This window comes from Fundulus heteroclitus, chromosome 23, assembly GCF_011125445.2.
Source record: "Fundulus heteroclitus isolate FHET01 chromosome 23, MU-UCD_Fhet_4.1, whole genome shotgun sequence".
Taxonomy (NCBI): domain Eukaryota; kingdom Metazoa; phylum Chordata; class Actinopteri; order Cyprinodontiformes; family Fundulidae; genus Fundulus; species Fundulus heteroclitus.
Genome location: NC_046383.1, coordinates 19,033,441 through 19,060,979, shown reverse-complemented (window position 1 = coordinate 19,060,979; position 27,539 = coordinate 19,033,441). Strand labels below are relative to the sequence as shown.

Sequence of the window (27,539 nt, the reverse complement as noted above, 5' to 3'; positions counted from 1 at the left end):
ACCCAAACGCCTTTAGTTTTAAATATATCCAGTAAATTATCAGATTTTTTTGTTGCTGTTGGCCCACAGTTTCTCAATAAGGAAACCAGCTCTTGATAATTACCTCTACAGTTTTTTATAACAAGACAATAATATTTTTTTAAAAACAAATCTGGGTTAGGGGGTGGTGCAGGCATGGTGTGTTCAGAGACCTTGGGTCTGAATTCGGCTGTCCTGTGTTTGAGTCCCGGACTTTGGACCATTGCTGAATGTCTTCTGCCTCTTTCTCAGCCAACTGTCAAATAAAGGCCAATAGTGGCACACAATTTAAAGGAAAAAAAATATCTGGGGACAGAGATATTGGTCAAAACAATGGAGATGCCATGTTTAGTCCTGATAAAACAGGGTACTCTCACCCCTCTACATGCAGTCACATACTAAATCGGCTATTTCTGTGGTTGAGCTCGATGTGCTTTTCTCAAACTTTGAGTTTATGAATGTGATGGAAAAGCTTTAAATAAATTAAAGCTTTTTTCCAAACACAAGCATGTGTTGTGGTCTGCAAAGAGACTTCAGATGTGTTCTGTCTTGATTTTGATGACTAATCAGAGGAAGATCCAACAGCTGCTAATCATTTTGTCAATTTGCTGTAACTGTAGCTTTGGCTGGTGGGGCTGTCTACCCAATAAAATGGTTGAATTTGTACCCACCAGTGCCACGTTTCATACCTGCTTTAACAACCAACAATTTGAAGTAATTCCCCCCAATTCTACTATTTGTCTACTGTGAGGAAATGTGGTTTTATGACTGATAAATCATATCCACCAGCAGAGGATTGCTTAGAGTTACACAATAATGATAAAAGCACTGGGTCACCCTACAAATCATTAAATTTTGTCGTACCACAGATGCATAAAATCCAGCGCGTAGGCATGCAGACAGCTTCCACAAAGAGTTGTGAAAGAATATCCGGAGCTCAATGAAAACCAGCATGGTCCAGTGATACAATGCTACTTGTGCTGCAGGTCACTTCATGGTATTTTCTAGCTACTAAATATTCTACAGTCAACTGCTTGCTGTATTATCATAAAAATGGAAGCAACAGGAACAACAGCAACTCAGCCAAAAAGTAAAATCCCTGAGCTGGGTCAGCAGACGCAGAGGAGCATAGTGTGCAGATGTGGCTGCGGAGTCAGGAGCCGCAAACCTTCAAACTTTATGCGGCCTTCAGGTGAGCTCCGGAGCCCTGACTGAGCAGCTGCATTCAAGTTGTACATCACAAAGAGCAATGCAAAGCGCCAGCTGCAGCAGGAAAAAGCATGCTGCCGCCGGACTCTGGTACAGTGAAGATGTATTCTCAAGAGGGTCAAATCTTGCGGCTCTGTCTGGCAATCCAATCCAATATTACAAAAAAACTGACTGCATTGTGTCAAGTTTGGTGCAGAGGTGATTATCATGCACGGTTGTTTTTCAGGAGTTGGACTTACCCCTTTAGATCCAGTGAAAGGGACATGATATAACACCTTTGGTAACCCTAACACCTGGGATGAGTTAAAGCGGACATTGCAAGCCAGGCCTTCTCATCCAACATTAGTGTCAATGGGCTTCTGGAAGAACGGTCAATAGTAAACACACTCCTAAAACATTTTGAAAAGCTTTCCAAGAAGAGTTGAAGCTTGCATAGCTGCAAAGTATGGACTGACATCAAATAAAAACCCTATTGATTAGGAAGGGAGATGTGCTAATACTTTTGATAATGTAGTATTATTTTGGTTTGGTCAGGGGTCCTAATGTTTCGTAGTTTACACAGGTCAACTGGCTCTAACGGTCATCAGAATCAAGATAAATGGAAATAGGGTCTAGTATATAGTTTTTAGATAATAATATATAAACTGAATTAAATTAAACGTGAGCGTTTGAGCACCTTTGGGACAATTTATTTTCACAACTGATATAATTGCTGAACTGCAATGCAGATTAGAGACACACAAAAGGGTTTGTTTACAGAAACGCAACACGATTAGGAAAGGATGAAATGATAACGACTAGGTAAGAAATAGGGTTATAAATTGTTAATAGGGTGGACAACCAGGAGCTAGCTACTGACACATTCAAGAAATGAGACGTTGTTACTTTATATGGAACTCAATTGAGAATTACACCAACTCACACATTAAAATTTAAGGGTGTAGTGTCCTCTTAAAAACGGCATAAGAATGGCCTCTGCAAGGACGATAAAGAGAGGATCATTTTGTTCTTTTTTTTCTTTAAGAATTCATCGCTGGTATGTTGAAAAGCAGAACAGGCATGTGAGCCAGAACAGAAATAGAAAAAAAAAAGTCCCAAGAATCAAATGAAAGCTCTCTACCAAGATGACCCACGGCTCATATCTCCGTCTTTATGAGGTCATTGGGTGTCAATCAAGCAGACAGGCCCGTCTGAGCCTGGCGGACCAAGCTCGCTAATAATATCAATGCCTCGTCAAAGAGCTTGGCTGGCTGAGCCGTACTAACAGACCTCAGCTGTCCTGTTGCGTATTAGTTCCAGCGATTTGTCTCTGCTGCGCTGACAGGGAGGGACAGGCAGAGAGGGAAACCGCGAGGGCAACGGTGAGTGATGGCTGTTAGATAGCTATGCACGACAAGCCTCATTCCAACGAAGTTCTGACACATAGAGATAATGATTCGCACACGTGCTGGGCCTGCAAGCCCACACAGGGGCAAACAATACAAACTCACAAATACAAACTGCAGAATGTGCACACATAGAGCCCACAAAGCTGCCTTTGTTGACTACTGGCGGCCTCTCCGTCAGCGCTTACCGAATGTTAAAAAACACACACACACACACATTGTCTGGTGGGGTGCGTGTATACATGTGTCACGCGTCTGACACGGTTACCCTTTCCATTTTAGTCCGAGAGTCATGAGTGAACCAATGATTAGTGTGTGCAACCAGCACAAGTATCCGCTGTGTGCATTTAAGACTCGGTCATATAAAGGTGGAAGCCAGCAGTCGTGTGCAGGTGTCTGCCTTGGAGGTGATGGTAACAGAGAGGAGATCCTCATTGATCCCTTAATATCCAGCCTGAGGCGAAGATGGAGAGCCATGGGGCTGCAGAACACGGCCTGTGAGAAAACGTGTGGTTGAGAGCACAAAATGAAAGAAAGAAAGAAAGAAAAAGATAACAGGTGTGTAGGCGATGAAAGACCGGGAGACACGGGATGAGCAAAAACGATAAGAGGCAGAGGTGGTGACAGAAGCGAGCCGAGTGGCGGCATTAAAACAGACACAACAAGGCAGCCGGGCTGTTGGTCGGATTAGGAAAAGGTGTGTTTGTACCTGTGCTTGTGTGGTCTGTTAGGGGTATGGCAAAAGTTTTTTTTTTTTTTTTTTTTCTACCATTGGAGTCGGGGGAAGACGAGCTTCGTGAGATCGTGGTACGAGAAAGGAAAGTAAAATGGGAGGCGGGATGGTGCAACTAGGAGACGGGAAGGGAGAGATGAAAAGGAAAAGGTCGTAAATTTTCACAAGGACAGACAAATAAAACCTCTGTTAACCCCCCCAACCCCCACCCCGCCTTTTTTTAACCACAAATGGGAACTAAGCTTTGTTTTTCAAAACACGCCCAGACCTCAGAGTCCAGTTCTCTCATAACTGCATCCCAAATGACCAATGACACCACGCTGTGTACAAAACCTAGTATTTATTCTCTCTCAAGTTACAATACAGTATTATCACACAGGGAAAAATAAATAAAGAAAAACGTGTTCAATAAATAATGGCAATATGATCCATAACCTTTGGCCATGACAGCACACATTTCAATCTCATGACGACAAATTCATTCTGAAAACAAAGTGTTTTAACTTGCTTGGAGGGAAAGCTCGGAGTGCTTTGAGTTTAGGAATGTGAAGCCAACATACAGCATTACTTCAACATTTTGAAAAGGGAATATCAGAGTGGCGAGTATTTCTTGAACTTGCTGTCATAACACCTGGCGCAAACATGTGTCCTAAGTGATCCAATCTGAAGGCTAGATGCAGGCATGTGGCATTGAGTTCACTGATTTACTTCATAGTTTTTCCTTCCAGCATATGGCTTAAATACTTTAGCTGTGTAAACTTGAATGTGCTACGGGGCAAAATGGAGAAGAATTTACTGAAATGCCGTTATGGTGCACATTTAGGAAACAGTTGAAATGGTGCACAGGTACAAATAGGTTAATTTAACACGTTATATTAATAATATTAATGTTCGTAATTGGTTTGATGCATTGACTTAAACAAGTCACCACTTTACCTGTTTTTGTGTAGTTTTTTTTTTTTTTTTACAAATAGAAATTATGTAAGTTGCAAGTTTAGTTGCATGCATGGCAGTTAACTGGTGAAAGCTTGAGTTTTGCTCTGTTTTCAAACTTTGCCTTTAAGGTTTTATCACCTTTTTTTTTTTTTATTCTTTTATTGAAAGCTTTCACTTACATCACTACGTCCTGTATCCTTACGTAGTATCTATGTAAGCAAGATATTGCCAATTTTGCAGAATACACAATTGGGTCAACTTTGGTCCGTTAACACAGTGTATGCAAATAGCCACAGAAACAATGATATAAGTAAAAGAAGCGAGGCAAAAGCTAGCCTAATACTGTCTATTTAGCTAATCGATTCTGCTAGCACCTTCTGTACGATGGTTAAATGATAAACTATAAATAAATATTACAGGTTTTGGGTTCAAAGCGATGTAGGTGTTTCTGTACATTAAATATTAAATGTGATTTAAGTCTCAACCATTTGCGAAATTGCACATTTTAAAGGCGCTTTGTGTTGGATTCTGGTTAGCTAATTGGCTAACGGCTGGAAACTGAAATCTTTACTAGTTTTCTAAAAATCTAGAGTGAACAAATTAAAAAGAGTGCTAAAATTTAGTTTATCTGTTTTGTAGAAATATATTCCACGTCTATGTTTAATACTGGCCTGTGTCCCCTTTTAATACTAAGCTAAGCTGCTGGTGCTCGTTACAAGCTAAGCTAAGCTAAGCTAAGCTAAATTGTTGGTGTACTTTATACGGCCTTCTATTAGTACTCAGAAATCAGAAATCCAGGATAGAAAAATCCACCAGAACTCAAATGGAAGGCTTCCCTTGCGTTAAAATCCAATATGGCAGCTAAACATATAAAGACATAGTAAATAGGATTGTGATGTCACTTTGTTGTGCACTTCTCCATTAGGGCCTATGCTAAGCACAACTGCTGTGTAAGAATATTGTATATCCAGGTTTTTTTACATCAGATAATGAGTATAAGAGTTATGTATATTGAAGTTGAGATCCCAGCAAAAACCAAAGTTGTAAGTCAGATGGCAGACAAATAAAAGACTTGTTATTACTCTGTGCATTATCTGTGGGGTTCGTCTCCAGCATTAGCAACAAGTGCACCTTGTTAGCTCGACAGGTAACTCATCGCCAGGTCCTTCCGTCTGATGGTGAGGAAATTACATTCTTCCTCACCAATGGTATCAGTGCCTGAGCTTTGGGTACCTTAAGCGCTGGCTGTGTTCTGAAACTGCACAAAATTTGAAATGAGAGAAACTTTTGTACATGGAAATCCTCCATGAGTTATCAAATTGTTTGCCTTTCTTGTGTTCATAAACAGGCTCTGTGATAAGTGACAAATGGAAGTAAGATGGGATCTGGATTGTCCTATGGATCCATCTCCTTTAAAAGCCTCATAGTGTCATGGTAATGGGCCATTGCCTCTTTCATGATAAATACAACCATCGTTCTTTGTGTTTTCTCTACATACTCTCTGGGGCCAATAGAAAGCAGTATTTATTTATTTTTCCATTGATAGCACAAATGTGATTGTGGGGAAAGTGTTTCTACTGTGTTAAAATACAAAGTAGCAACGCTGCAAAAATATTTTAATATAATTTTGATTTTTAGGCTCAGAAATTGTAAAGATTATGAAGAGTGGTGATATCTGAGAAGATTGAAGCACCAAACCTAAAGCAGCAGGAAAAAAAAAAAGGCGTTTTTACCGCTCTGCCTGGATCGTATGTGTAACTCTGTTGTAGGGTTACAGTAAATTACCATTTCCTCAACAATTACTCAGCAATACCCCTCTGCTGGTTAGTACCAGCAATCACTCCCTGACTCATGCCTCCCCGTTGCCTCCATCCTCCCTTCGGGCATTTTTCCTCCTCTCTTGTCTTTTGCCCATTCATAATTTTTTCTTCTTCCTTTTATAAAAAATGAATGTTTGCTGATTCACACATGTGAGGTCACTGAATCAGCATCTGCTCAATGGCTCCACTGTCTGTCTCGTTGCCGCTCAGCCCGGCCGGAGTGAGCGGCAACGTCTGTGTTGTTCGAGCCTAACCACCACCTACAGCGGTTTTCCTGTTGATCTATGAGCTGTGAAGTCCGGTAACTCAGACCCAGTCTCAGTGAGTTTATCTCAATGACCTCCTATGTGCGGTCGGAACAGTCCTCTCATGGCTTTGTGTGCTGCATGTTCCAGTAGCAGGACTGGTGACCAGCCAAAAAAAGTCCTTTATCCACTGATTCCAGTACGGGATGAATGGATGTGTTCAGTATCGATGGGGTAATGTGCTTAGAGATCTCGGTTTGCTTCCTCTCAGACTTTTTGTGAAAACAATAGATTTCCGCCTTGCTGTACTTTTATGAGTCTTTGTCTCCTTGTCCTGTCCCGCCCCCGGACGTCTCAGCCTCGGAGTCTCTTCTTGAGACGGTTGAAGTCCTTGGCCGATCTCCACAACCAGCTCTGCAGCTCTCGCAGGATCCAGAAGCCCTCCACCTTCCTTGCAAAATCGTTCATGGTCGGCCGCGCTGGCAGGAGCGACGAGGAGGTGGACGAGGAGGTGGACGAGGAGAGCAGCGGACTCAGCGGAGGGGAGAGAAGGGAGGTGCCCCGCTGTAAGGAGAGTGGCATGGGCTGGGGAAGAAGGGTGTGCTCCTCGCTCACGCCAAACTGGTACAGGAGGGAGAGAGTAGAGAGGGGAGGTTGGAGGGTGGGGTAGAGGAGAGAGCGAGGACGCCGGTGGTACCGGTGCAAGGAGGAAGAGGAGGCCGAGTCCATGTCTGCGTTCTTTTCCTCCTTCGAAACGGATCGCCTGTTAGTTTCTAAAATTAAGCCGTCTTCTCTGAGGGTTTCTCTGTGATCTGGGTTCAGACTGAAGCTGTACTGATTGCTGTTTGTCTCTTGATGGCGCACGGTTTCTCTGGCGCCCACATACGACACTTCAACCCTGATTTTAGGCTCCCCGTCCTTCTCATCTTCATTCTCTTCTATGCTCAACAACCGTCTCCTTCTTCCCCAGCTTTCCACCTCTCCTCTTAGCTCCTGCACCTCCTCTACGGTCTCTATTTGATCGTCTCTCTCCTCTCTTCTCACCCGTTCTCCTCTCCCCTTCTCTCTCAGCCCGCCACTCCGCCCTGCAGCCACGGCGGCCTCCGCTCTCTTCCCTGTTCTCCCTCGTCTTCTACTCATCGGGTCGCTGTCGTCCCTCTCTCCTCCGATCATCTTTATCCGACTCCTTCTCTGGCCGCCACGCTGACCGGGCTCCGTCCTTGATCCGGCTCTGGATCTGTACAGGCTCTGGCTCATGAGCGGAGCCGGTCGGTTGCCCCCGCTCCCCCTCTGCGAGTATTGCAGCTCCCCGGCGGCGGCTTGAAGGGGAGACGAGTAACCGAGGGAGTTCATCAGTGCGGAAATGGAGCCCAGCAGTCCATCCAGACCGGTGCAAAAGTGCAGCAGAGATGTTTTGAGGGAAGGGCAGAGAGTGGAGCGGGCCAGCTCCCTGACAGCAGCCAGCAGGATAGAGTAGGCCCGCTGGTTCTGTGCGAGGCGGGCTTGGTTCTCCAGGCCGTGCCACAGCTCCAGTCGGGTGGCGGCACTCGGGAGAGTCAGAGCCGTACTGTTGGGCCGAGGAGGGGAGAAGTCTTTCTCGTTGAACGGCGGGCCCAGATATGTCAGCTGGAATAAGAGAGGACACAAGAGAGGAATAGATGTTTAAATGGGGAGTTTTTCTTCCCACTGTCGCTTCATGCTTGCTCAGTATGGGATTGCAGCAAAGCCATGGACAATGCAGACGACTCTCCCTGTGGCTCTACGGTTCCCCAGGAGTGAATGCTGCTTGTCTGGACTTTGATGCAATCAACTGGTTTCCTTACATAGGACATTTTGACAAATCTGTATAATCTGACCCAATCTGTATAATATGATTGAACTTGATTTTGTAAAGTGCCTTGAGATGACATGTTTCATGATTTGGCGCTATATAAATAAAATTGAATTGAATTGAATTGAATTGAATTAAAATGTTAGCTAGTCTATGGCAAGAAGAGCTGATTTCACATTGTTACATTTGTAAAATAGAAAGTGCATTTGTGATTAAGCGAACTAGACACTGGCAGCTCACGCAATATGAAATAACCCCATTCGAACCGTAAAAAACAAAAAGTGAACAACTCAGTCACTTCTCCGAGAATAAACGTGAACACTGCTCAAAATACACAAAAAACAAGCAGAACAGGAGCTTAAACGAAGCGACGAGTGATGGTGACTTTGTTTTCTCTCCCAACAAAGTTACAAAACAGCTGGGTTAACCACAGTGTTTGAATAAAAAATCTGCCAGATTTGGGTTAACAGAGCTCTGCTGACACATTCCCATATCGCAGCAAATTAATTAGGAAAATAAGGCCTTGTGAGGCAGGCAAAGCTGCAGCAACATTTGGAGTATAAAGAAAACAACATCTCTATTTGATGTTTTTTTTTTCTTCCCTCGGTTAAAAGTAGATTACACGCTTCAAGCATCAGAACGCTGTGGGAAAATTCTTCGAAACTATAATAATAACAAGAAAAGGTGCAAGTAAGCGCACTGGAGAGAAAATAAGCCAAATTAAATCTCTTAGTACACAGATACAAATACTTTTAAAGAGATATTTGCTTTGTAGGTTCAAAACAAAGAAATCTTCAGACCAAATTAGAAATTAACACAATTCAATTTGGAAAGTGCTTAGTGGTCTTTTGCATGAGAAGAATAGCAGCTAAATAACCAACCCATAGATTTTTTTAATATGATTTCGATCTGCAGGTGGAAGACTGTCGATTTTGTGATTCCTAAACCATCTCAGTACCGATTTTCCCCACGTTTCGGGTTACTGTTCTGCTGAAAGACCCAGTGGCCACACGTGTTCAGTTTCTATGATGTCCTGGTACTTTAAGGAGTTTATTATACTGTGAACTCTAACAATGTTTATTTGGGTCTTGGGAAGCAAAACAAGCCCTCAGCATCACAGATCCTCCACCATACTTAACAGCAATCAGGAAGAGCTTGTTTCAAACCAAACCCACGTGAAAAGGTTTGTTCCAAATAGTCTGGCCAAAGCACATAGATCGAGTTTAAGTTCCAGTAGATTTTTAGCAAACTTACACTTTTATGTTTGTGAAGGTAAGAAAAAAAAAAGGCTTTATATTGTCAATATCCCCCAAAAAGTGGTTTATAGAAAGCATTTAACGGCAGTTTTGGAGCCTCGAAAAACCCCAGGACTGTGTGGTGGAAACGTGTCAGGCAGTTTGATTTTTTTTTATCATTATTCCTCCGATTGTATACAAATGTAAGTTTATGTGAATGGCTTTTTTCCTTGTAGATAAGATAAGATAAGATAGGCTTTATTGATCTGACGTTGGAGAAATTCACTTGTCCCATCGGCTCAATAGTCAATCAATAGTCAGAAGAAGGTGCCAAAAGTAAGAACAATCCCCGACTAATGAATATCAGCATCTGCTTTACTTGAATGTCATGTTGTCTTGTTTTACCCATTTTTTAGAGCAAGGCAAAATTGACGTCTGTGTCACATCATAATTATACCCCAGAGAAGCAAGGAGTCAAGGATCGGCCAACTGATTAAAAGTTTCGGGACGTTCTGATTAATTTTAAAAGGAAAATAATTTAGGTACACGTAGTTTAAAGGGATTCCTGCTGCTGGTAGGCATGCCTTTGCCAAATCACCACTACGTCTGCTGAAATTAAAGTCCATGTTTCGTAAAAAAGTCAGCTTTTTGTTATTTCCCTGTGCGTCAGTGTAGAGAAGCGGTTACTCACATATACGTCTTTGATTTCCTTGAGCTGGTACTCCAGGTATTTGGTCAGCTCGTATGTGCTTTCGATGGAACTTCTCTCGCTGGCCAGGTTGTGGGACGGATCCACAGCCGCTGCCAGGGAAGCTGCCAGCAGCACCGTGAGCAGCTGGCCATCTGTTGGGGGGAAGGGGGGGGGGGGCAAAATATTAAAGGCTGATTAAGACTCAGGCAATTAGAGATGTTTCTACAATGACGTACACGTCTTAGGTGTCCAAAGTGTTGGCACGAACAGCAACAGCTATTTGTTATGAAAACAAAGAGGCCGAATTTTTTTCAGCTCTGGTTTTCTCATATGATTTGTGATTATTTATATTGGAAGCGGACTTTTGTAATAAATTTAATGACTAAATTGATCAAAAATAACATTCAGCAGCAGTTTCCAGATTTCCCCATCACCCTGTTTCCTGGAATGTAAAAAAAGAAACAAAAAAAAAACACATTCAGGTTTATTTCTTTGCATCTTTTGTGGCGATGAGCCCGTCTGTTTGCACCAATGCCGGGGTCAGAGTTATCCGGCACCGCCAAGGAAGCCTTTTTTTTCCATTTCCAGTTTAAAATATAGACGTCTTTGGCTGTAGGAGGTTTGCGCAGGCTTTAAATAAAACCTCGCTTAATAGATCTAGACAGTCGGACAAATTGGCTCTTTGTTCAGGGTTTCCACACATGCTCACACGTATGTTCGCGAAGACATGTGGCTTCCTTTACCATCACAAACATGGACGTGTTTGCATTGGCCGGCGCGTTTGCCGCGAACGTCTTGTTTAGGTTTTTGCCTGTTTGTGTAGGTGTTTTAGGTTACGTCGTCAGTGCTCGGGCGAGTGTTTGCAGTCGACATCTCATGCGTGGATTAACTCTGCGTTGCCGTGAATGTATACAGCGGCGCTGTGTGTCTTTGGGGGAAAAGAGAGAGGAGCTCAGAGATCAGAGGAAGGTGGGGCTGTAACACCAGAAAGCTTTTAGAGCCCGGATTTCTGGTTTCAAACAGAGAAAATCGTTGCTAAAAGGTCGTTTTTTTTTCCGACAGCGAGGGACTTGGTGTACGTCCGCCTCTCCTTCGGATGCTTTCACTCTTTTTCTCTGCTAAATTTCTCCAGACACAGCACTTCTTGCTCTCCCTGCACGCTGGCATCCTTTCCCATCCTCTCGGTGCTCCCTTTCATCCTCCCGTTGCCCAGACAGAAAGCCGTGATTCACGCTGCCGTTCATTAGGTGTGAAAAAAAAAGTGCATTGTGCAACGCGTCTTCTCCGTCAGACTCGGGCACACCTCAGTCAGCCCTCCTGTTGCCCCACCAATTCAAGCCCTTTCTCCATCTAAATTAGTCACAGTGTACTTAAGCCTTCCTCCGTCTCCCACCACAGTTTCTCCTCAATTGCCTTTCTGCCTCAGGTTATAAAAAAAAAAAGAAAAGAGAAAACAGCATCCAATTAACCCTGATTAGCTCTCCTGCTCCCTCCCTTTGCTTTCCTTCACCCTCCACCAGGGACCCCACAAGAAGAACGGGAGACCTAAAGTGAAATCGCTCTGACATCTTTCAAAACATTTAGCTTTAACGCGCCGTTGGGCTCGCTGAATGGAGAAATGACCTTAAACAGCCAATGCGTTTCCCCTCTGACTCAGCCTCTCACATTTGCCGTATCGGTACCAACTCCCAAATAGGGTTGGGCAGATACTCGCCGTGCTTATGTATGCTATACTAGTCAACGGACAAAAATGCACAGCCCTTTGTGCGGACCGTTCAGCTGTTTAGGTTTGTTGTCCTGCTTGGAAGGGGAAACTCTCCACCTCTGTCTCGTTTTCTTTCCCATAATTTAGCTTCATCCGTCTCTTCCCATCCACTCTGAAGCCTGTCCTGCAGAAAAGCGTCCCCCGCAGCATGATGTTTCCACCACCATGTTTCACTGTTTGCTGTTTTATAAAAATAGCTCAAGCTCGGGCGGATTTGATAGAAAGAGAAGGTTGCTAACTTGATTTACTTCTGGACTTTGGCTGGGACATTTTAGCACATACACATGCCTCCTATAAGCACTTATACTGTAGCTCTGGCTTTACTTTTAAGGTCATAGTCCCACTGAAAAAGGATTTTGCAGCCTCTAGCCATTTTTTTCCCCAAGAGCTGCCAGTTTTTTTTTTCATTTCTTTTTTGCTGAATTTATCTTCACATCTACTCTCATCAGCTTTTCTCACCCTGCTGAAGTCAAGCATCTCCAGAGCACAATGTTTCCACCATGAGTCGCAGCAGGGATGGTGCACTCACGTTGAGTTACTTTCATGCCACACGTAGCACATTGCTGCAGCGGCAAAGTTTGCTTTTTGCTCTCATCCGAGGAGAGCAACGTCTTTATCATGTTATCATGTTATTTATCATGGCAAAACTGACCAACGATGGACCTTTTGTGTCTTTCTTTCAACAGCAGCTTCAGGTCAGATTTGTGGACCGCAAAAACTAATAGTTCATTCAACAGGTCCTCATACCTGAGCTATGAATCCTACATTTAGGATTAGCACAGCTCCATCCCTCTGAAAATGGATGGAGGTCAGAACAGCGGCAAACCAAGGCATGGCTGTCCACCCTCAAAAAAAGAAGAAAATTGCTTTAAGCGATTGAAAGTGATTGAATTAAGTTTATTGTATTTAGATTATAAGTTGACAAGTTAAACCATTGTACAAAAAAATAGGTTAAAACTTAATTTAATTACTTGATACCAATTGGAGCAATTCATTTAAGTTGTTTCAACATTCTCTTTTAAAGGGAGGCTGTGTAAGAAAATCTTTATAACCAGAAGCAGTCAAGAGCACAATGGTAACTCTGAGCTTCCCAAGACTTGGAAACTGTTTTATAACATAATCCTGCTTTAAACTTATCTGCAGACTTATTTCTGCCAGGTTTCTTGGTCCTTTTGATGCTGTTTGTTCATTATGTTCTCAAAAAAAACAAAAAAAAAAAAAAACAGCTGGACTCATACTGAGATTATACAACATAAAAGCAAATTGTTTTTACAGGATTGATTTCATTTTAGAGCGACAGAGTAAAGTGGACTCACAGGCCACGACTTTTTATTTGTAATTAATGATGAAAACCATTATTATCAGTTTTGTAAGTATTAACCCCTTTGTGTTGATCACCTACGTTAAATCCTGATAAAATACAAATGACGTCTATAACATGACAAAATGTGAAAAAAGACGTATGAATACCTTTGCAAGGCACTGTATTTAATAGGAAAACATGCACACACATATTTTTGTTTCACATGCTACTAACAGAGCCTGAGAAGTAATTAGAAAGGGAACAAATTGGCAGCACAAATCCACTTGTTACAAATTGCGATAATAAAGACGAAGTCACAGCGATGACACGTATTTCCCAAGGTAAGGCAAGCCACCCAGCAGGACCGACCTCGCTTCAAAACATATTTGTTAAATGGGCTTTGCTGGCAGATTGAATGACAGATTGGGAAACTGGCAGTTTTCAAATTAAAACAGGATTAGAAACGCCTGTCAGTGCGCTGACATGGACAAAACCTGAACAAACAGCTCCTTCACTGCTCATCTGGAGGCACAGATGTAATATAGCTGCTAATGCTTCCTCTACCTGCTAACCTTCAGCTGTCGACAGCGTTAAAGAAAAAAAAAAAAAAACTCCCCCAGACTATTATCTAAATTACTGAGGTCTAGCCATGCAGCTCTCACATGTTCCCACACAGACACACACCTCGAAATCAGTCAACCAGGGCGGCCCCTGCCAGCCGAGCCTCCTCCGTTCTCCCCAACTGCAAAAGCCTCATCGCCTGTCAGAGGCAACGCGCATCTTTCAGCGGCACATTTGGAGCTCCTGGTGCCGCCGAGCATCCTCCATTACCACCACCCCACACCAAAAATAAAATAAAATGAATTCACCACAACATCAGTGACTCCCCGTGAACCAGCCTGAAGGTAAGTAGGTTGCATTAAAAAAAGGCATAAACAGGTAGCAAAGAAAACGAGTCCTGGGGAGAGGAAGGAATAATCTTCCTGGTTAACAAACAAAAAAAAAAAATCAGCCCAAACTGACTGGCTCCTTTCGTCTGCTGCCAGATGCTCGGGAGATGATTGCCAGACGCGAAAGGATCTTGTTGTTTTGATTGAGCTCCGACATGTATGGAGGCGACCTCTGCTGCGGCTCAAAACAGCCCCCCCTTTGTGGGCGAGTAAACTGAGATAATTCAGACTCGGAGCGGTGTTGTCGTTACATAATATTAGATTGAGTAACTACAGTAGAGTCGGCGTATAGGCAGACTTCAAGGCGAGCCCTGCGGGGGTTTCGAGGCCGACTGCGTGTACCTGGCAGTGTAAGCACTCTCCGCAGGGCAGGGATGAAACCAGAACATTCTCCGTGGGAGGATTGCATTACAACAACACGCAGGGTAACCCTCCGTCGGCTGACCATGACCCGCGTCTGTGCATCCTACAGTACGCGCACACACATCTGAGCTGCACACACACACACACACAAACACACACAGATGGGAGCACTAGTTATTCACAGCACATCATATTTTTTAGCTCGGGTCTGTTCGCTGGTGCAACGTCAGATGTGGCACTCTGGAGTCTGGCTGCCATCTGCAGAACAGGAGAGAAAAAAAAAACCCGAACATGCACAGCTTCTGAGCCCCCAAATAGGTTTAAATTAAACATCACCACAGGGTTGGAGTTCAGAGTTGAGCTCTGGGGCACCCGGCGATAGGTTTGGGGGGGCAAAAAGACCCTCGTAGGGCGGCATGCTTTGCACCCCAGACGGTGTTTTGGCAAACCAGTGTTTGTGGATGTTGTACCACTTCCATCCGAAGGCGCTGGTATGTCATCTTTAACAACGTGCACCGCCATTTGAGGTTTCAGACAAGCACTTAAAGAGAATTCGGTACGGTGGGAAAACCATGCGCAAGTAAATGCAACCGGTCTGCTCCAGGAAAAAGTGGCTGCCAAAAAAAGGTTGCCCTCCATCACTCTAACCACTTGAAAGGGCTCCCAAACAGAGAGAAAACATAACGTACGTGCACGGAAGATGTTGTTAATCACCGCCGAAATTTATGTTTATTGTTTCCCATGTGACATTGATTAGGAGGGCTAAAGTAGATTGTCATGATCCGGGTATAAATTTGGAGACTGGATTTACTCCGTAAACGAGCCCAAGCTGTGTTTTCCAGACCTAAATTTGCTACATGCTTTGATTCTGCTGCTGTAGAGAAACTGCAGCAGAGAACAAAACCAGGTAACGCTGTAGTCGCACAGTGAAACCAGATATTTCCAACCACTAAGAACACACATTTTTCTCACATCAGCCTGAACCTTTAGTTTTAAGCCAGAGATGAAAACAAAATTATTTGTATTTCTCAAATGCCAGAATACGAAAGTTTTTTTTTAGGGAGGCTTTGATAACTTTCAAGAGTCAGAAGTTTACATACACCGAGATTACTAAGCATTTAAACTCTTTGGGAAAGCTCAGATAGGGGTTTAATGGCTTTGCAGGCCTATGATAGGTTCGTCACAACATTCAAAGTCAATTCAAGGCACATCTGTGGATGTAGTTTAAAGCAACGCCTTAAAACATCCAGCTTCCTCGGATGAACTCATCCTTCATCTGTTTCAATAATTACACAGAAGTAGAAGCACCATGGCAATGTCCGGCTATCACAAGAGGACAGGTTATGATTTCAAGAGATGAACATTTTTTGCTATCAAGTATCTGTACAGAAGAAAATCAACGCTCCCTGCTGTGAAGATGCTGACTGAAGGTGGTGAAAGGATGTCGTTGTCTCCAGTGAAAGAAGTCCTGCACTGACATAGGCATTAAGCAACATAAAAACCAGTTTGCAAATGCACTCAGCGACACCTTCATTTCCTGAATCACGTGTCCTGTGGCGTATATGAAAATAAAATGAAGGTACTCAGTCTCTGTTTACAGGGCAACGTTTTCTGGTGAAAATGGAAGTTTGGTTGTGTTTGCACTGTTCATTTCCACGACAGCGGTGAATGTTTACTCCAACAATGTCACTGTTTGAAAACAGGGACAGACATCGGCCAAGGTTAATGCACAAGAACAACATTACAGCTGCCCGCAATTTTTTAAAACCACAGAGGAAGAAGAAGAAAAAGATAGCAGACTACTGTTTTGGCTGCAGACTTTTCTGAATATAACGGCTGGGCATGGACATTTTTCAAAGGCACCTAAGCAATAGTTAAACCTCACTGTCTGTCTCTAGAAAAACTTTATTCTCTGCCGTCTCGAAGGTTTATTAGTTGAAGCGGCTTTAAGTACGCATCATGTGCATGTTAAGTTTTAACGAACACAGCACCACTAGTGGCGCGACGTGAGAATTACACCATTTTCAAGTTTCTCCTGCAGCCCTGTAAAAGCAGATTGTACGCTGCTGTGTAAACAGAAACCAAACAAAAGTCTCGTTTTCAGTGGATCATTGTCGTGCAAACAGGGCCCATAGGCATTTTGACCATTGTTGCATTTTGAGGAAATGAAAAAGGTTTGCGAGCCCCAGAAAACCCTTTCCAAACGGTGAAGTACAGCTGCATCGTAGGGTTTTCCCTGCAGGACGGACTGGTTCAGTTCACCAAATAGATATCATCATAAGGAAAAAATATTTTGTGGAAATGCAGCAAGATAAAAGAAAATCAAACAAGTTTCTTGGTAAGGCACAAGTGGGTCTCCCAAATGGACAATGATCGTGATCATACTGCCAGATTATTCGCAAAATGCCATAAGATGAACACTGTCAGTGTTTTGGGTTGGCCATCACAATGCCCTGATCTCAGTCCCACAGAAAATGTGTGAGCAGAGCTAATAGGAGGAGCATGAACAAGGCATCTTACCTGACCCAGTTACAGCCGTTCTGTCTGGGGGAATGAGCCGAAATTCTTAAACCATTGTGAGAAGCTCGTAAAAGGAGACCCAAAATGATACGAGTTTTCAAGACAATAATAGTAAATACACAAAACATTATGTAAACTTCAGAATTTAAAGAAAGTACTTTTAAAAAAATATCTTTGACAATTCTAGTGTTTAGCAAAAAACTTGACCTACGATAAGAAAAGTTTAGTCTAAATTAATGTCTAAGTGTGAAAAGAAGTTTGTCTTTTTAAACAGTGTAAAAAAAAAACTTTCTGAAAAGTTCCCGTTCAACTGAATTATATAAAAAAAAGAGTAAATCCACCCACTCACACTGGACAAAAGAAATCTAAAACTCCATAAAATGCTCTCGTGACAGACTGAAATCGTATTACAGTGAAAGCAAAACCTCTAACTTTAAAGTTTAGCGTGGAGGAGATTTAAAGTCAGACATGTCAGAAACATTTGACAGCCTGAAAGAAGCAATTGCACAGCAACAAATCTGTAGGAAAGATATTTCATTTCATCTCCAATCTCCGAGAGACGCAAATCAATAGGCAAATAAACAAACAACAACACTAAATAAATAGTTCTGCTACAGAAAAGATTAGGCTTGAGGTTACTTTTTAGTTGTTTATAATTCATTTGTCTTTTTTATGCAAAAGGGAGTGTCTCCTATACCGATCCCTGGAAAGATTTAACAAAGTCATTTACTATTGAGGGACATGAGTCATATAACGTTTCAGTGAAGACAGTAAAACAAAAAGCTGCCATTATTTCAATTTCTTACCATTGAAAATACTTGGAAATAAAGTAAACACACAAACAAAATGTACACCATGAAATACGGCTAAAAACGTAAGGATGGTGCAAGTTCTAGAGGAGACAGGGACTCGTAGAGCCAGACAAACACTGACAAGTAAGAGGATTAAGAAGTGGAAGCAAGATTAAGAGCAGAAGTGTTTTTGAAAGCCGGGATTGTGGTCAGCCTAATGTTACAGAAACTTTGCATTAAAGACGCGGTGGCAAGAAACTGGGGCAAAAGCCAAAAAATGTGGTGAAAGGGCAAATTCTAACAGTTTATAACAAAGATAAATGGGGAACGGTCCGTGTAAATCCCTCTTTTACTATTGAAACATTTGAGCTGAAAAAAAGATTCAAGTGAGATCGAAACGTTGTCAGCTCCTAAAATATTACTCCCACTGTGCAGATCAAGAATGCAGGCCTTTCTTTTTATTCGCTCTCACTGAAGGCCTTTACCGCCCTGAGGCATTACCCTTTCATGCTGAGAACACCTTGTTTTCATTCATATTATATAAGTCTGAAATACGACTGACCAAAGCGCTTTTAGTTTTAACAGTGGCAGCAGTTCAGGTGATATAACCATAGACTTGGTCATCTTATGCAGGACATTTTGAAAACTTAAAAGCGTAGACTACCTGATAGGAGAATCAGCCGCTATAAAATAAATATGAGCTCTGAATCATGTTTACTAAATTTAGTTTAGCCGTCATTTTGGATCAAAAACAAGGCGAAGAAACAAAGACGAACGAGATCTACAGGAGCTCACAGCCCACACGAGAACTGTGTGACTAGAATGGTGTGGGTGAGGATTGGAAAAACACAAAAACTGGGGGGACAAAACTGCGTTGAAGTCGATCAAAACTCCACCTAGAATCTGGATCTTCGTCGGAACCGTATCAAAACCGGCTGCGGAGCAAAGCCCTGGTCACAACTTCCAGTCTCAGAGACGCTAAACAAAAATGTTTCCAAACTACAGAGACCGGCAAGCTCCAGCGTACCTCATGTCACAGGCAAACGCCGGATAAAAACACGGTTCTTTGCAAACACACGCACGACACGTTTAGCATGTTTCAGTCCCGCGTATCAGATTCAAGCCTGGACCACTGTGCCGCTAAATACGTCCGTTCAACTCACGGATGGGAGTTAGAAAGGAGGTCAAAATAGTTTTCGTTTTCCGCCCACCGGTCTTTGCGCGGTACGTGACAGTCATCCTTAACTGTGTGAGTTAAAGATGACTGTCAAACGGCCTGAGTCACCCCGCGTTTGCCTCATATTTAGCCTGCAAGGAGTCTGACTTTTTCATGCCTGCGTGAGTCATAGGTCAGAGTTAAGTGCCTTAGCAAACAAACCAAAACATCGGTCTGAAAAAATCATCAGGCTGGCCTGAAAATGACTTGACTGAAAACAAGTGAAACGTGGCCAAAGTTCAAGGGCGAGTAAGAAAAAAAACCAAAAAAAAAAAACACCGGGGTCGATAAACCGAATTTCAAGGAAGTCTGGGGCTTGAACCCAAAACGGAAAGAAGTAGGTGGAGGTTTAAGACTTTTGCACAATCCTTTCCAGATAGGAACGCCGTGCTTAGACGATAACTCCCCCCCCCCCCCCCCAGAAATCACACCCATCCTCCGTTCTGATTTACATAATTATTGTCACGCAGCTAACGTGGCAGCTGGAGGCTCACTCTGCCCCCTGGGGAACGACTCATCCGAGCCAAAGTCAGACGAGCTGCTTGCCCGTCTGCATGTCGTTTAAGAGATTGTAAAGTCGTTTTTTTTGGAGCTCGGTGTTTTCTTCTTCTGCCACGGCGCTTTCCTGAGAGCTGAATGATAAGAGGCACAGAGACTCATGAGGACGCTGATGCGAAGGGACAGAGGCGCAGGCGAAAAGGACAGACACATGTGGGCTCGGGGTCAGTGCTGTGGGTCTGCGTACAGTTAAAGGCCAGATTTATGTGCAGCCTGTCCTCAATCAAGCGTGCATTCCTTTGCTAACTCAACACACACACACACACACACACACACACACACACACATGCATGCAGAGTGTGCACCCTACAGCAAATCCATGCATCCAAAGGCATCACTGCAGCTAAAATGCATCAAAGAATCGACATGCAGGCACTAATCGGTGTACTTTTCCATTCGCTTCTCCCTGGACATTTCTTTGTCAGACTTTACTCATAAAACCCCCCCAAACAATGGACACACTCACAGAGAGATCAGTGATCCGAATTCAAGAGCAACAGAAAACAGTGCAATAAAAGAGATCCTATAAAAAAAAATTATGTTTATTCCCAGAAACTCAGTTTCTCGATGTCGTAAAACGCTGCGTCCTCTGCTTTGTTTCCGCTTTCGCCTCGCGGTCTGTCTCCCTCTTCACCTTATAAGCCCATCTTATTTTTTTAAATCGGTACGTTCCTGTCGTTTTCTTTTTTTTTATTGCTGTGTTTGTTCTTGATTTCACTGTCGCCTCATCCGTCCCAGTCTTTTCTCCAAATCTGCCTGAGACATCAGACTCTCCTCCCTTCCCCCTGTTTGCCCCCCTTATTTTGTAAATTAGCTTCACTCATTTTCCTACATCGGTGCCATTCATTCCCGTCTTCCAGTTTTTGACGCTTCCTAAAACCTCCTAATCGGGGTCCGTGACCCACACCAGGAAAAGCAAACCTTTTCCGTTTTTCAATCACTGCTTTAGAGAGCTTTAAAGTGATTTAATGTATTTTTCTTTGAAATTAACACAATCTTCACAATAAAAAAACACAATAAAAATATAAGGCTTCACGGGTTTCAAATTATATTGTTTTACTAATAAAAAATATAAAAACAAGTGTAGCATGCATATTTAGTAAGTATCCCTTTACTTTGATACTCCTAAATAAAATCTAGTGTAACCAGCCGAATGCAGAAGGCCTCCAATTAGCAGAATGATTACAAACACAACAGTTGATATGTCTGCAACTACATTGATATATCATGATCATATGATGGATAACACCTGTAGTAATAATAATGAAAATGTGGCCTGTACATGTAAGTGTATAGGCAATACATTGCATAATGTATTGTTTTATATATATATATATATATATATATATATATATATATATATATATATATATATATATATATATATATATATATATATGTATATATATATATATATATATATATATATATATATATATAGAGAGAGAGAGAGAGAGAGAGAGAGAGAGAGAGAGAAAGAGAGAGAGATAGATAGAGAGAGAGAGAGAGAGAGACAGAGAGAGAGACAGAGAAAGATAGATAGATAGATAGATAGATAGATAGATAGATAGATAGATAGATAGATAGATAGATAGATAGATAGATAGATAGATAGATAGATAGATAGATAGATAGATAGATAGATAGATAGATAGATAGATAGATAGATAGATAGATATGCTGTTTACCCAGCATATATAACAATTGTACACAGTATGCACAAAAAGTTATTTTTTTATATAGCTCAAAATACTTTTATCAATAAGACAATCGGCCTGAAAGCCTATGGTGCAGTGAAAAGTAATCACACCCTGCAAACTTTTTTCCATGATGTTGTCAAGTCTCAGTCACAAACTGCAAGCTATTTAGAAGGGTTTAAAGGAAAGTAATGTGAAATTGTGTAAATCCTGAACACACCGTGCCCACTGTGATACATGGTGGCGGCAGCATCATGCTCTGGGGATGCTTTTCTTCAGCAGGGTGGTGGAAGATGGTCTAAGCGGACGGACGGGGAGCTAGATACAGTTGGGTTTCCTGTTTGAGGCTGTGGAAGACTGAGGCAGAGGTTCATCTTCTAGCAGGACTATAACCTTGAACAGAGCTACACTGGGTTAGAAGCGTTAGTCTGACCCATGCAGTCTAACCCAGAACCAAATCTAGTCGAGAATCGAAGGTAAGAGTTGAAAATTGGTGTTCGTATACTTACTGAGATTGAGCTAATTTATAAAGAGGGAAGGGCAAAATCTTTCCCCCTCTCAGTGTGTAAAACTGTCAGAGCCACACCCCCAAAAGACTTGCAGTTGTCATCGCAGCACAAGGTGGTCCTATAACGTATCGGCTCAGGGGTCTGACTGCATATGCATCTCACACTATTTGGATTTTTATTTGTTAAAACTCTTTAAAACGGTATAGATTTCCTTCCTATTTACAATTATTGTTTCCTTTGTTTTGATCTATCAAAAAAAAAGCAATAAAATCCACCAAAAGTATAAAAACGCCACAAAATTAGAAAATGTTTAAGGAATATGTACATTTCTGCGAGGCACTCTACCTGCTCCTTGTGATATTCTTTGAAATTTGCAGCTTCTTGGATTTTTTTTTTTTTTTTTTTTTTCGGTGCCAAAGCTGAAAAGCCACAAGTTGCATTCTTGGAAGTTCCTTTACAAAATGTGTTTATAACAGAAATAGTTTCCTTATGTGGCCCTCTCTGCCTTTTTTTTTTCTTATACTTGTTCATGTTCTTTTGTTAACTCCATTTACACCAACACTATGAGTCATCTGTTCTCAAAATAGCTTTAAATGCCATTGAAGAAAAAATAATCCTCTTTTTTATACAACATTTACCATTTTTTTTGTCAAGACCACACTAAACACGATTGGTGTTCTTGGACAACATTTAATCTGCAGATAAAATCAAAGTTCACCACAAAAACGTAAACCTGAGATTGAGACGTTTGCTTTAAATTGCATCGCTTCATTTTTCTGATTCAATTCTGCTGTGGCATCTATTCTTCTAGGTAAACGTTTTCTCTGAGCAGTTTGCTTGGAGAGTGAAGTGTAATCATATTATTATTAAAGAAATTTGAAATATTCAGTGCTATCATACAGTTATATTATCCTCCTTTGTAAACGGACACTTGCAGTTAAGCAACTTTGGAGTTTAATCAGCGGCGCTGCCTCAGGAGACGCCCGCCTCGGTGAGTCTGGATCAAATATGTGAAATGTGAGGGATTTGGACACAGCTCTGTAAAGCTGAACAGTAGAAACCTGAAGGAAGCTGCTGCTGCTGAGTGAAACCATTGTGAGGTCAGCATTTTTGATGTTCGCAGCTGCGGCCCGAACTTTAAAGCTACCAGCTGCGCTTTTCTGTAAAATCAATCAAACTCGCATTGAACATAATTTGTCATCTACAGAACAGCATGTTATGTTTGTTTTATTTTTATCCATTTGCTTTTCAGTCATACAACTTTAATTATTCCGGACAAAATCTGCCCTCCAAAAAAAAACAGGCGTCCGTGCACACATGCCTCTGGTGACATCACAAAAGGCGCATTCAGAGTTCCTTCATGTTTTCCCTCTTTTATTCCATTTTTCTTAGCTAAACTCTCCATGAAATGTGTTTACTTGTATTCTGTGCATCTGCAGCAAAAGCTTTGAACCATATATATGAACACGGATTTCAGGGGGAAAAAATCGGACATTATGAAACCTGGAATCTGTCATCAACCCTAAATACGCAAAAGGTAGATTTTTTTTTCTTCTTCTCTGCGCTTTTCTTCGTTGTAAAACTTTGTATTTTGTAAAAAAAAAACATTCTGCAGTGAGAACTCGTACTTCAGTACACACCTGTGATTTTACAGTTTGTTAGCGACTAAAATGATCCACATCGTAGCATCTTTAATAAAAATCCCTACACAACTACTCAGTTGTGGCTGAAGGTGCGTTTTGTGTTATTTTTAGCAGGTCGGTTGGCAGTTGTTGAGATGATGCCGAGACACAGTTTAGTTCAAGCTCTAAGCTTTTCTGGACCAGAACGTTTATATATTTTTTTTCAAATCGAAATGTGAAAGAGAACTTTTTTGGACTTGGACTCCTGAAATGGAGAGAACGAACATCTCGTCTGCCTCTTCCTTTTCTCATCTTCACAAACTGAATTCCACCCTTCTGCTTTTACGCTGTAATTTATTTTATTCGTTCTGTCAGCTATTCTATCATTTGTGTGTGTTTGTGTGTGTGTGTGGGTTATAGGATCTGAATTTTAATCTAATAATACCAAATAGTCCTGACAGTAGCAAAGGCATATGAATATGAATGAATAAAACCTTTCCATTTCTTGTTGTGAGCTAAATCTCTTAGGTTTCGAGCAGGAAAGGATATGTTAGAGTCTGGGAGGGTAGAGGGGGAGGAGGAGGAGGAGGAGGAAGAGGAGGAAGAGGAAAAGGTGGAGGGGAGGGAGCGTTTTTCTGAAGCGAGGGGCCATGTTAATTTGGGAAAAATGTAAACAGCATGTGTAACTGTTCAAAGCGTGACCGACTCATTTTATATCAGCCTCCCCTCTCCCCTCCTCTCCCCTCCCCTCTGGGTGCTCCTAACTTCTGTCAATCTGCACTGAATTAACCCCTCTGCAGCCAGTTTTCCCCTCTCCTTTTATCTGTCTCTCCTTCCTGTCCCTCACACACACACACACACACACACACACACACACACACACACACACACACACACACACACAACCTCCTCGCTCCACAAACCCTCCTGACATGTATGCACCGTGAAGAATTGTCCTGAGCGAATCAGAAGATGTGAAGGGGTTCAGTTTATCCTTCTTCTTCTTCTTTTTTTTTTTCCACGTCTCTCTCTCCCTCTCTGTCTGTCTCTTCTGCTTCCTTTGTTTCCTCTGATTGGAGCTCGCTGATCCAAGACACACTAAAGGTTTTATCTGAAACACACCGCGTCTAATGCGAGCCTCCCTGCAGTTTTTTTTTTTTCTTCTTTTACTGTGTGAGAGTGTGTGCAGCAGCAGCAGCATCAGGCAGAAAAGGAGCTGTTCAGCGTCAGATGTGGTTGTACCTGAAGAGACAAATGCTCTGAGTGTCAAAAGGCAACGTGTTCCTGTGTATTTATTTGCTCCGAGTGTCAAAGGAAGCTGCAGAGATTTTTTTAATTTTATTTATTAACCTTTTAAAGCTTTACTCAATTTGCTGATGGTTTACTGCTTTTCCGCCGTCTGGCCACCCAGATGGGCCAAATGAAGAATTTAAAGAGAAAAAGGCGTCTAATGCACAATTACGGCACAGATTCTCCTCCTTCTTGAACTTTTTCCTTCCTTCTCATATAGACGAGGAGCAGCAGCCGGCCGGTTATCCCTAGTAGGGAAAGTGTGCATGTGTGTGTGTGTGTGTGTGTGTGTGTGTGTGTCCTCTCACACCCTGACTAAAGTGAATCATGTACTTTCTCATATCGGTGACAGTTAACTAGACAGGGGGGCTTTGGCTGCTCTGACCCCCTCCAACCTCAGTCACATGTGCAACTTTTGACTAGTTTCCCTGAACTTTTTTGGTGTTCTGTTGCTTTCGTTGCGTTTTCAAACCGACAACTTTCACCCTGAACGTAGTTGTCTTTAGCTTTATTTGATCCATTCAGTGTTTAATTGGATTTCTTCATTCTGTGTCAGTATTTTTTCTTTTAGCAGTGGCGCCACCAAGGGGGGGTTCCGGGGGGCCAATTTATTTCTATGTACATTGGATATAAATTATTGTTACATTACTGTTATTCTTCTTAATTATTATCAATTTAAAATTGATAAATAAATGAGTTTAAACATTCATTAATAAGCTGGGGATCCTACTCCCCCCCATCTTGCCATCCCCCTTTGAACATTTTCTGGGGCACCCTTTGGTTTTAGAAAGGACAAATCAATTAGTTTTCATGCCCATAATGACAATAAAATACAATGAAAAAGGAGAAATATTAGCAGTTAACATGTAGAACTGATCACTTTGATTCGCTTTTTTTTTTTTATTAAACTTGTCGTTAAATTTAGGTTTGTGGAGCTTAGCTGCAGCATTCATTTCGTCTGCGGTGTGACCAAAGACGGGAGCGTTGAATACAAATTTGAAAGAGGAAGGGACCAGAGGTGCTTCAGCTATTTATTTATTACAACAGCTTTTTTTTTTTTTGCAGTACTTTTGTGCCCTTTTTTGAACGTTTGTCACTCACTCCAATACTAGGTCAGAATTTAGTGCAGTTTTCTTTTTTTTTTTTTACATATTTTAAAATCATAGCCAGTCAGTCTTGTGGGACTAAACAAAAATAAACTTCCTCTAACAAATCAGCTGATTTTTCAAGATTTTTCTTTTCTTTTCCCACTGCATAGGGATAAATACATTCTGCTGTAACCTTTACAGTGTTAGCCCCGCCCCCTTACACGACTTTCTAGAGACGCACCTGCATTTAGAGCCAATTTGCAAGTCGATAAATCCTGAACAAATAAAGGAGTCAAGCATTTCGGAGGACTTGAACCGACATCAAAGTTATTTTTTTACAGCTCACCGATCAAACAGAAATGTTCTCACCTCCACAGAAGACTCTCATTATCTCCAGCTCTCTTTATTCCGTTCTTCAGGATGGGGAAAAAAAATCCCAATTTCTTTTTTATTTAACTTGAGATCTTGGCTCAACTTTGAAAGAGAGAGAGAGAAAAAAACGGGAAACAGCCAACAGGTGATGTCCTCGCTCAGTCTTTAAATGTGGATCTAGTTGGAATAAAAATCTACCCACGACGTGATGAACCTTTCTCAGGACTTTCTCGCTAACTTGTGTGGTCCGTGTGACAGACTGAATGACGGCGGAGCCTTTTTGTAGGAGCCTATTCCTCCTCCTCCTCCTCTTTTTCTCCCATATTCCTGCCCTCCTTTTCCATCTCTGTCTCCTCTTCTTCCCTCGTTATCCTCCTCTTCCTCCTCCTCCTCCTCCTACCTCGGTGATTCACCGGCGTTGACGCACCAGTTTGACAGAGCCGCGGAACCACGGGACTTGTCACAACTCATTCCTGCCTCTCATCCGCTCGTCATCCCGGCGAGCGCAGCCCGAGCGCCGCCGTTTGATCTTTCATCCGCGGCACTTTGATCAACCGGCGGGTCCGCCCGGATCGGCTCACCTCGGGCCAAGAGGACCCGGTAAATCCGACAGCGCAAGGAAACACGGAATTACCGCAGTGACCTCGCTAAATTGGATGGATTCAGGAGATAAATATTGAGGGTTTTATTTTAGCAAAATTCTGGCTGACTATGCTAATAAAAATGAAACGATTCATAATTTTATTTCTCTAATTACGCGAATTGTTATTATAACGATGACTGAGTGTAATCATTTTACAGCAAAAATAAATAAATAAATAAAAATAAACTAACATTGCCATTAAATTATTTGTGTTTTTTCTACTTTTTTAAAATTGGCATTATTAAGTATTAAAATAAGTGGCTTATCAATGTAAAACTGACTTCTCTATCCAAAATAGATAAATGAATACAAAGATTGAAACGCATTGAAATATTTAAACTTATATTTTAAATGCAATTTAAAATAAACAAAGGAAACAATAAAATATGCTAACAAAAGTCTTTATTTATTTGTTTATTCTTATTTTTATTTTATTTTTTTAAGAAAAGCCAGAGACTGGCTGCATAGTCTGTACTATGGTGCAGTTTGTGTCTCTGTTGCCTCACAGCAAGAACTATAGGTTCGAATCCCTAATCCCCGCGCATGAGGGCTTTCTCTCCGGCTAGTGCGTAAAACCTTCCGCCGTCTAAAAACATTCATTTTGTCAAGATTTTACCTATTTTAGATAAATTAATTGGCGGGTGTAATCTGTCCTAGGTGTGAATGCGCACCAGCAAGCAAACCCCCAGATTCCGCAACAGTGCGAGAATCAGTGCATAGAAATTTCGTTAAATAAAACAAAAATCTCA

General features: G+C 41.9%; 1 protein-coding gene across 2 annotated transcripts; it reads right to left on the bottom strand.

Moving 5' to 3' along the window:
* Positions 1-3,665: 3,665 nt before the first annotated feature.
* clcf1 (cardiotrophin-like cytokine factor 1) lies at positions 3,666-26,851 on the bottom strand. Of its 2 annotated transcripts, none has more exons than XM_012871871.3 (3): positions 26,145-26,851; positions 10,104-10,255; positions 3,666-7,972 (listed from the first exon to the last, which is right to left on the bottom strand). In XM_012871871.3, the coding sequence occupies exons 1-3, from the start codon at positions 26,161-26,163 to the stop codon at positions 6,701-6,703; spliced, it is 1,443 nt and encodes a 480-aa protein (XP_012727325.2). In that variant the 5' UTR covers positions 26,164-26,851; the 3' UTR covers positions 3,666-6,700. The 2 variants fall into 2 exon arrangements, with proteins under 2 accessions (XP_012727325.2, XP_035983015.1); XM_036127122.1 differs by lacking the exon at positions 26,145-26,851 and adding an exon at positions 14,464-14,607.
* Positions 26,852-27,539: the final 688 nt, after the last annotated feature.

Excerpts from the sequence above, each read along its gene's own strand:
- clcf1 (XM_036127122.1), bottom strand. The coding sequence starts at position 14,569 with ATGGTCAGCCGACGGAGGGTTACCCTGCGTGTTGTTGTAATGCAATCC. Across the intron at positions 10,256-14,463 it reads GAGAGTGCTTACACTGCCAG|ATGGCCAGCTGCTCACGGTG; the intron begins GTACACGCAGTC and ends TCCCCCCAACAG. Across the intron at positions 7,973-10,103 it reads AGGAAATCAAAGACGTATAT|CTGACATATCTGGGCCCGCC; the intron begins GTGAGTAACCGC and ends CTCTTATTCCAG.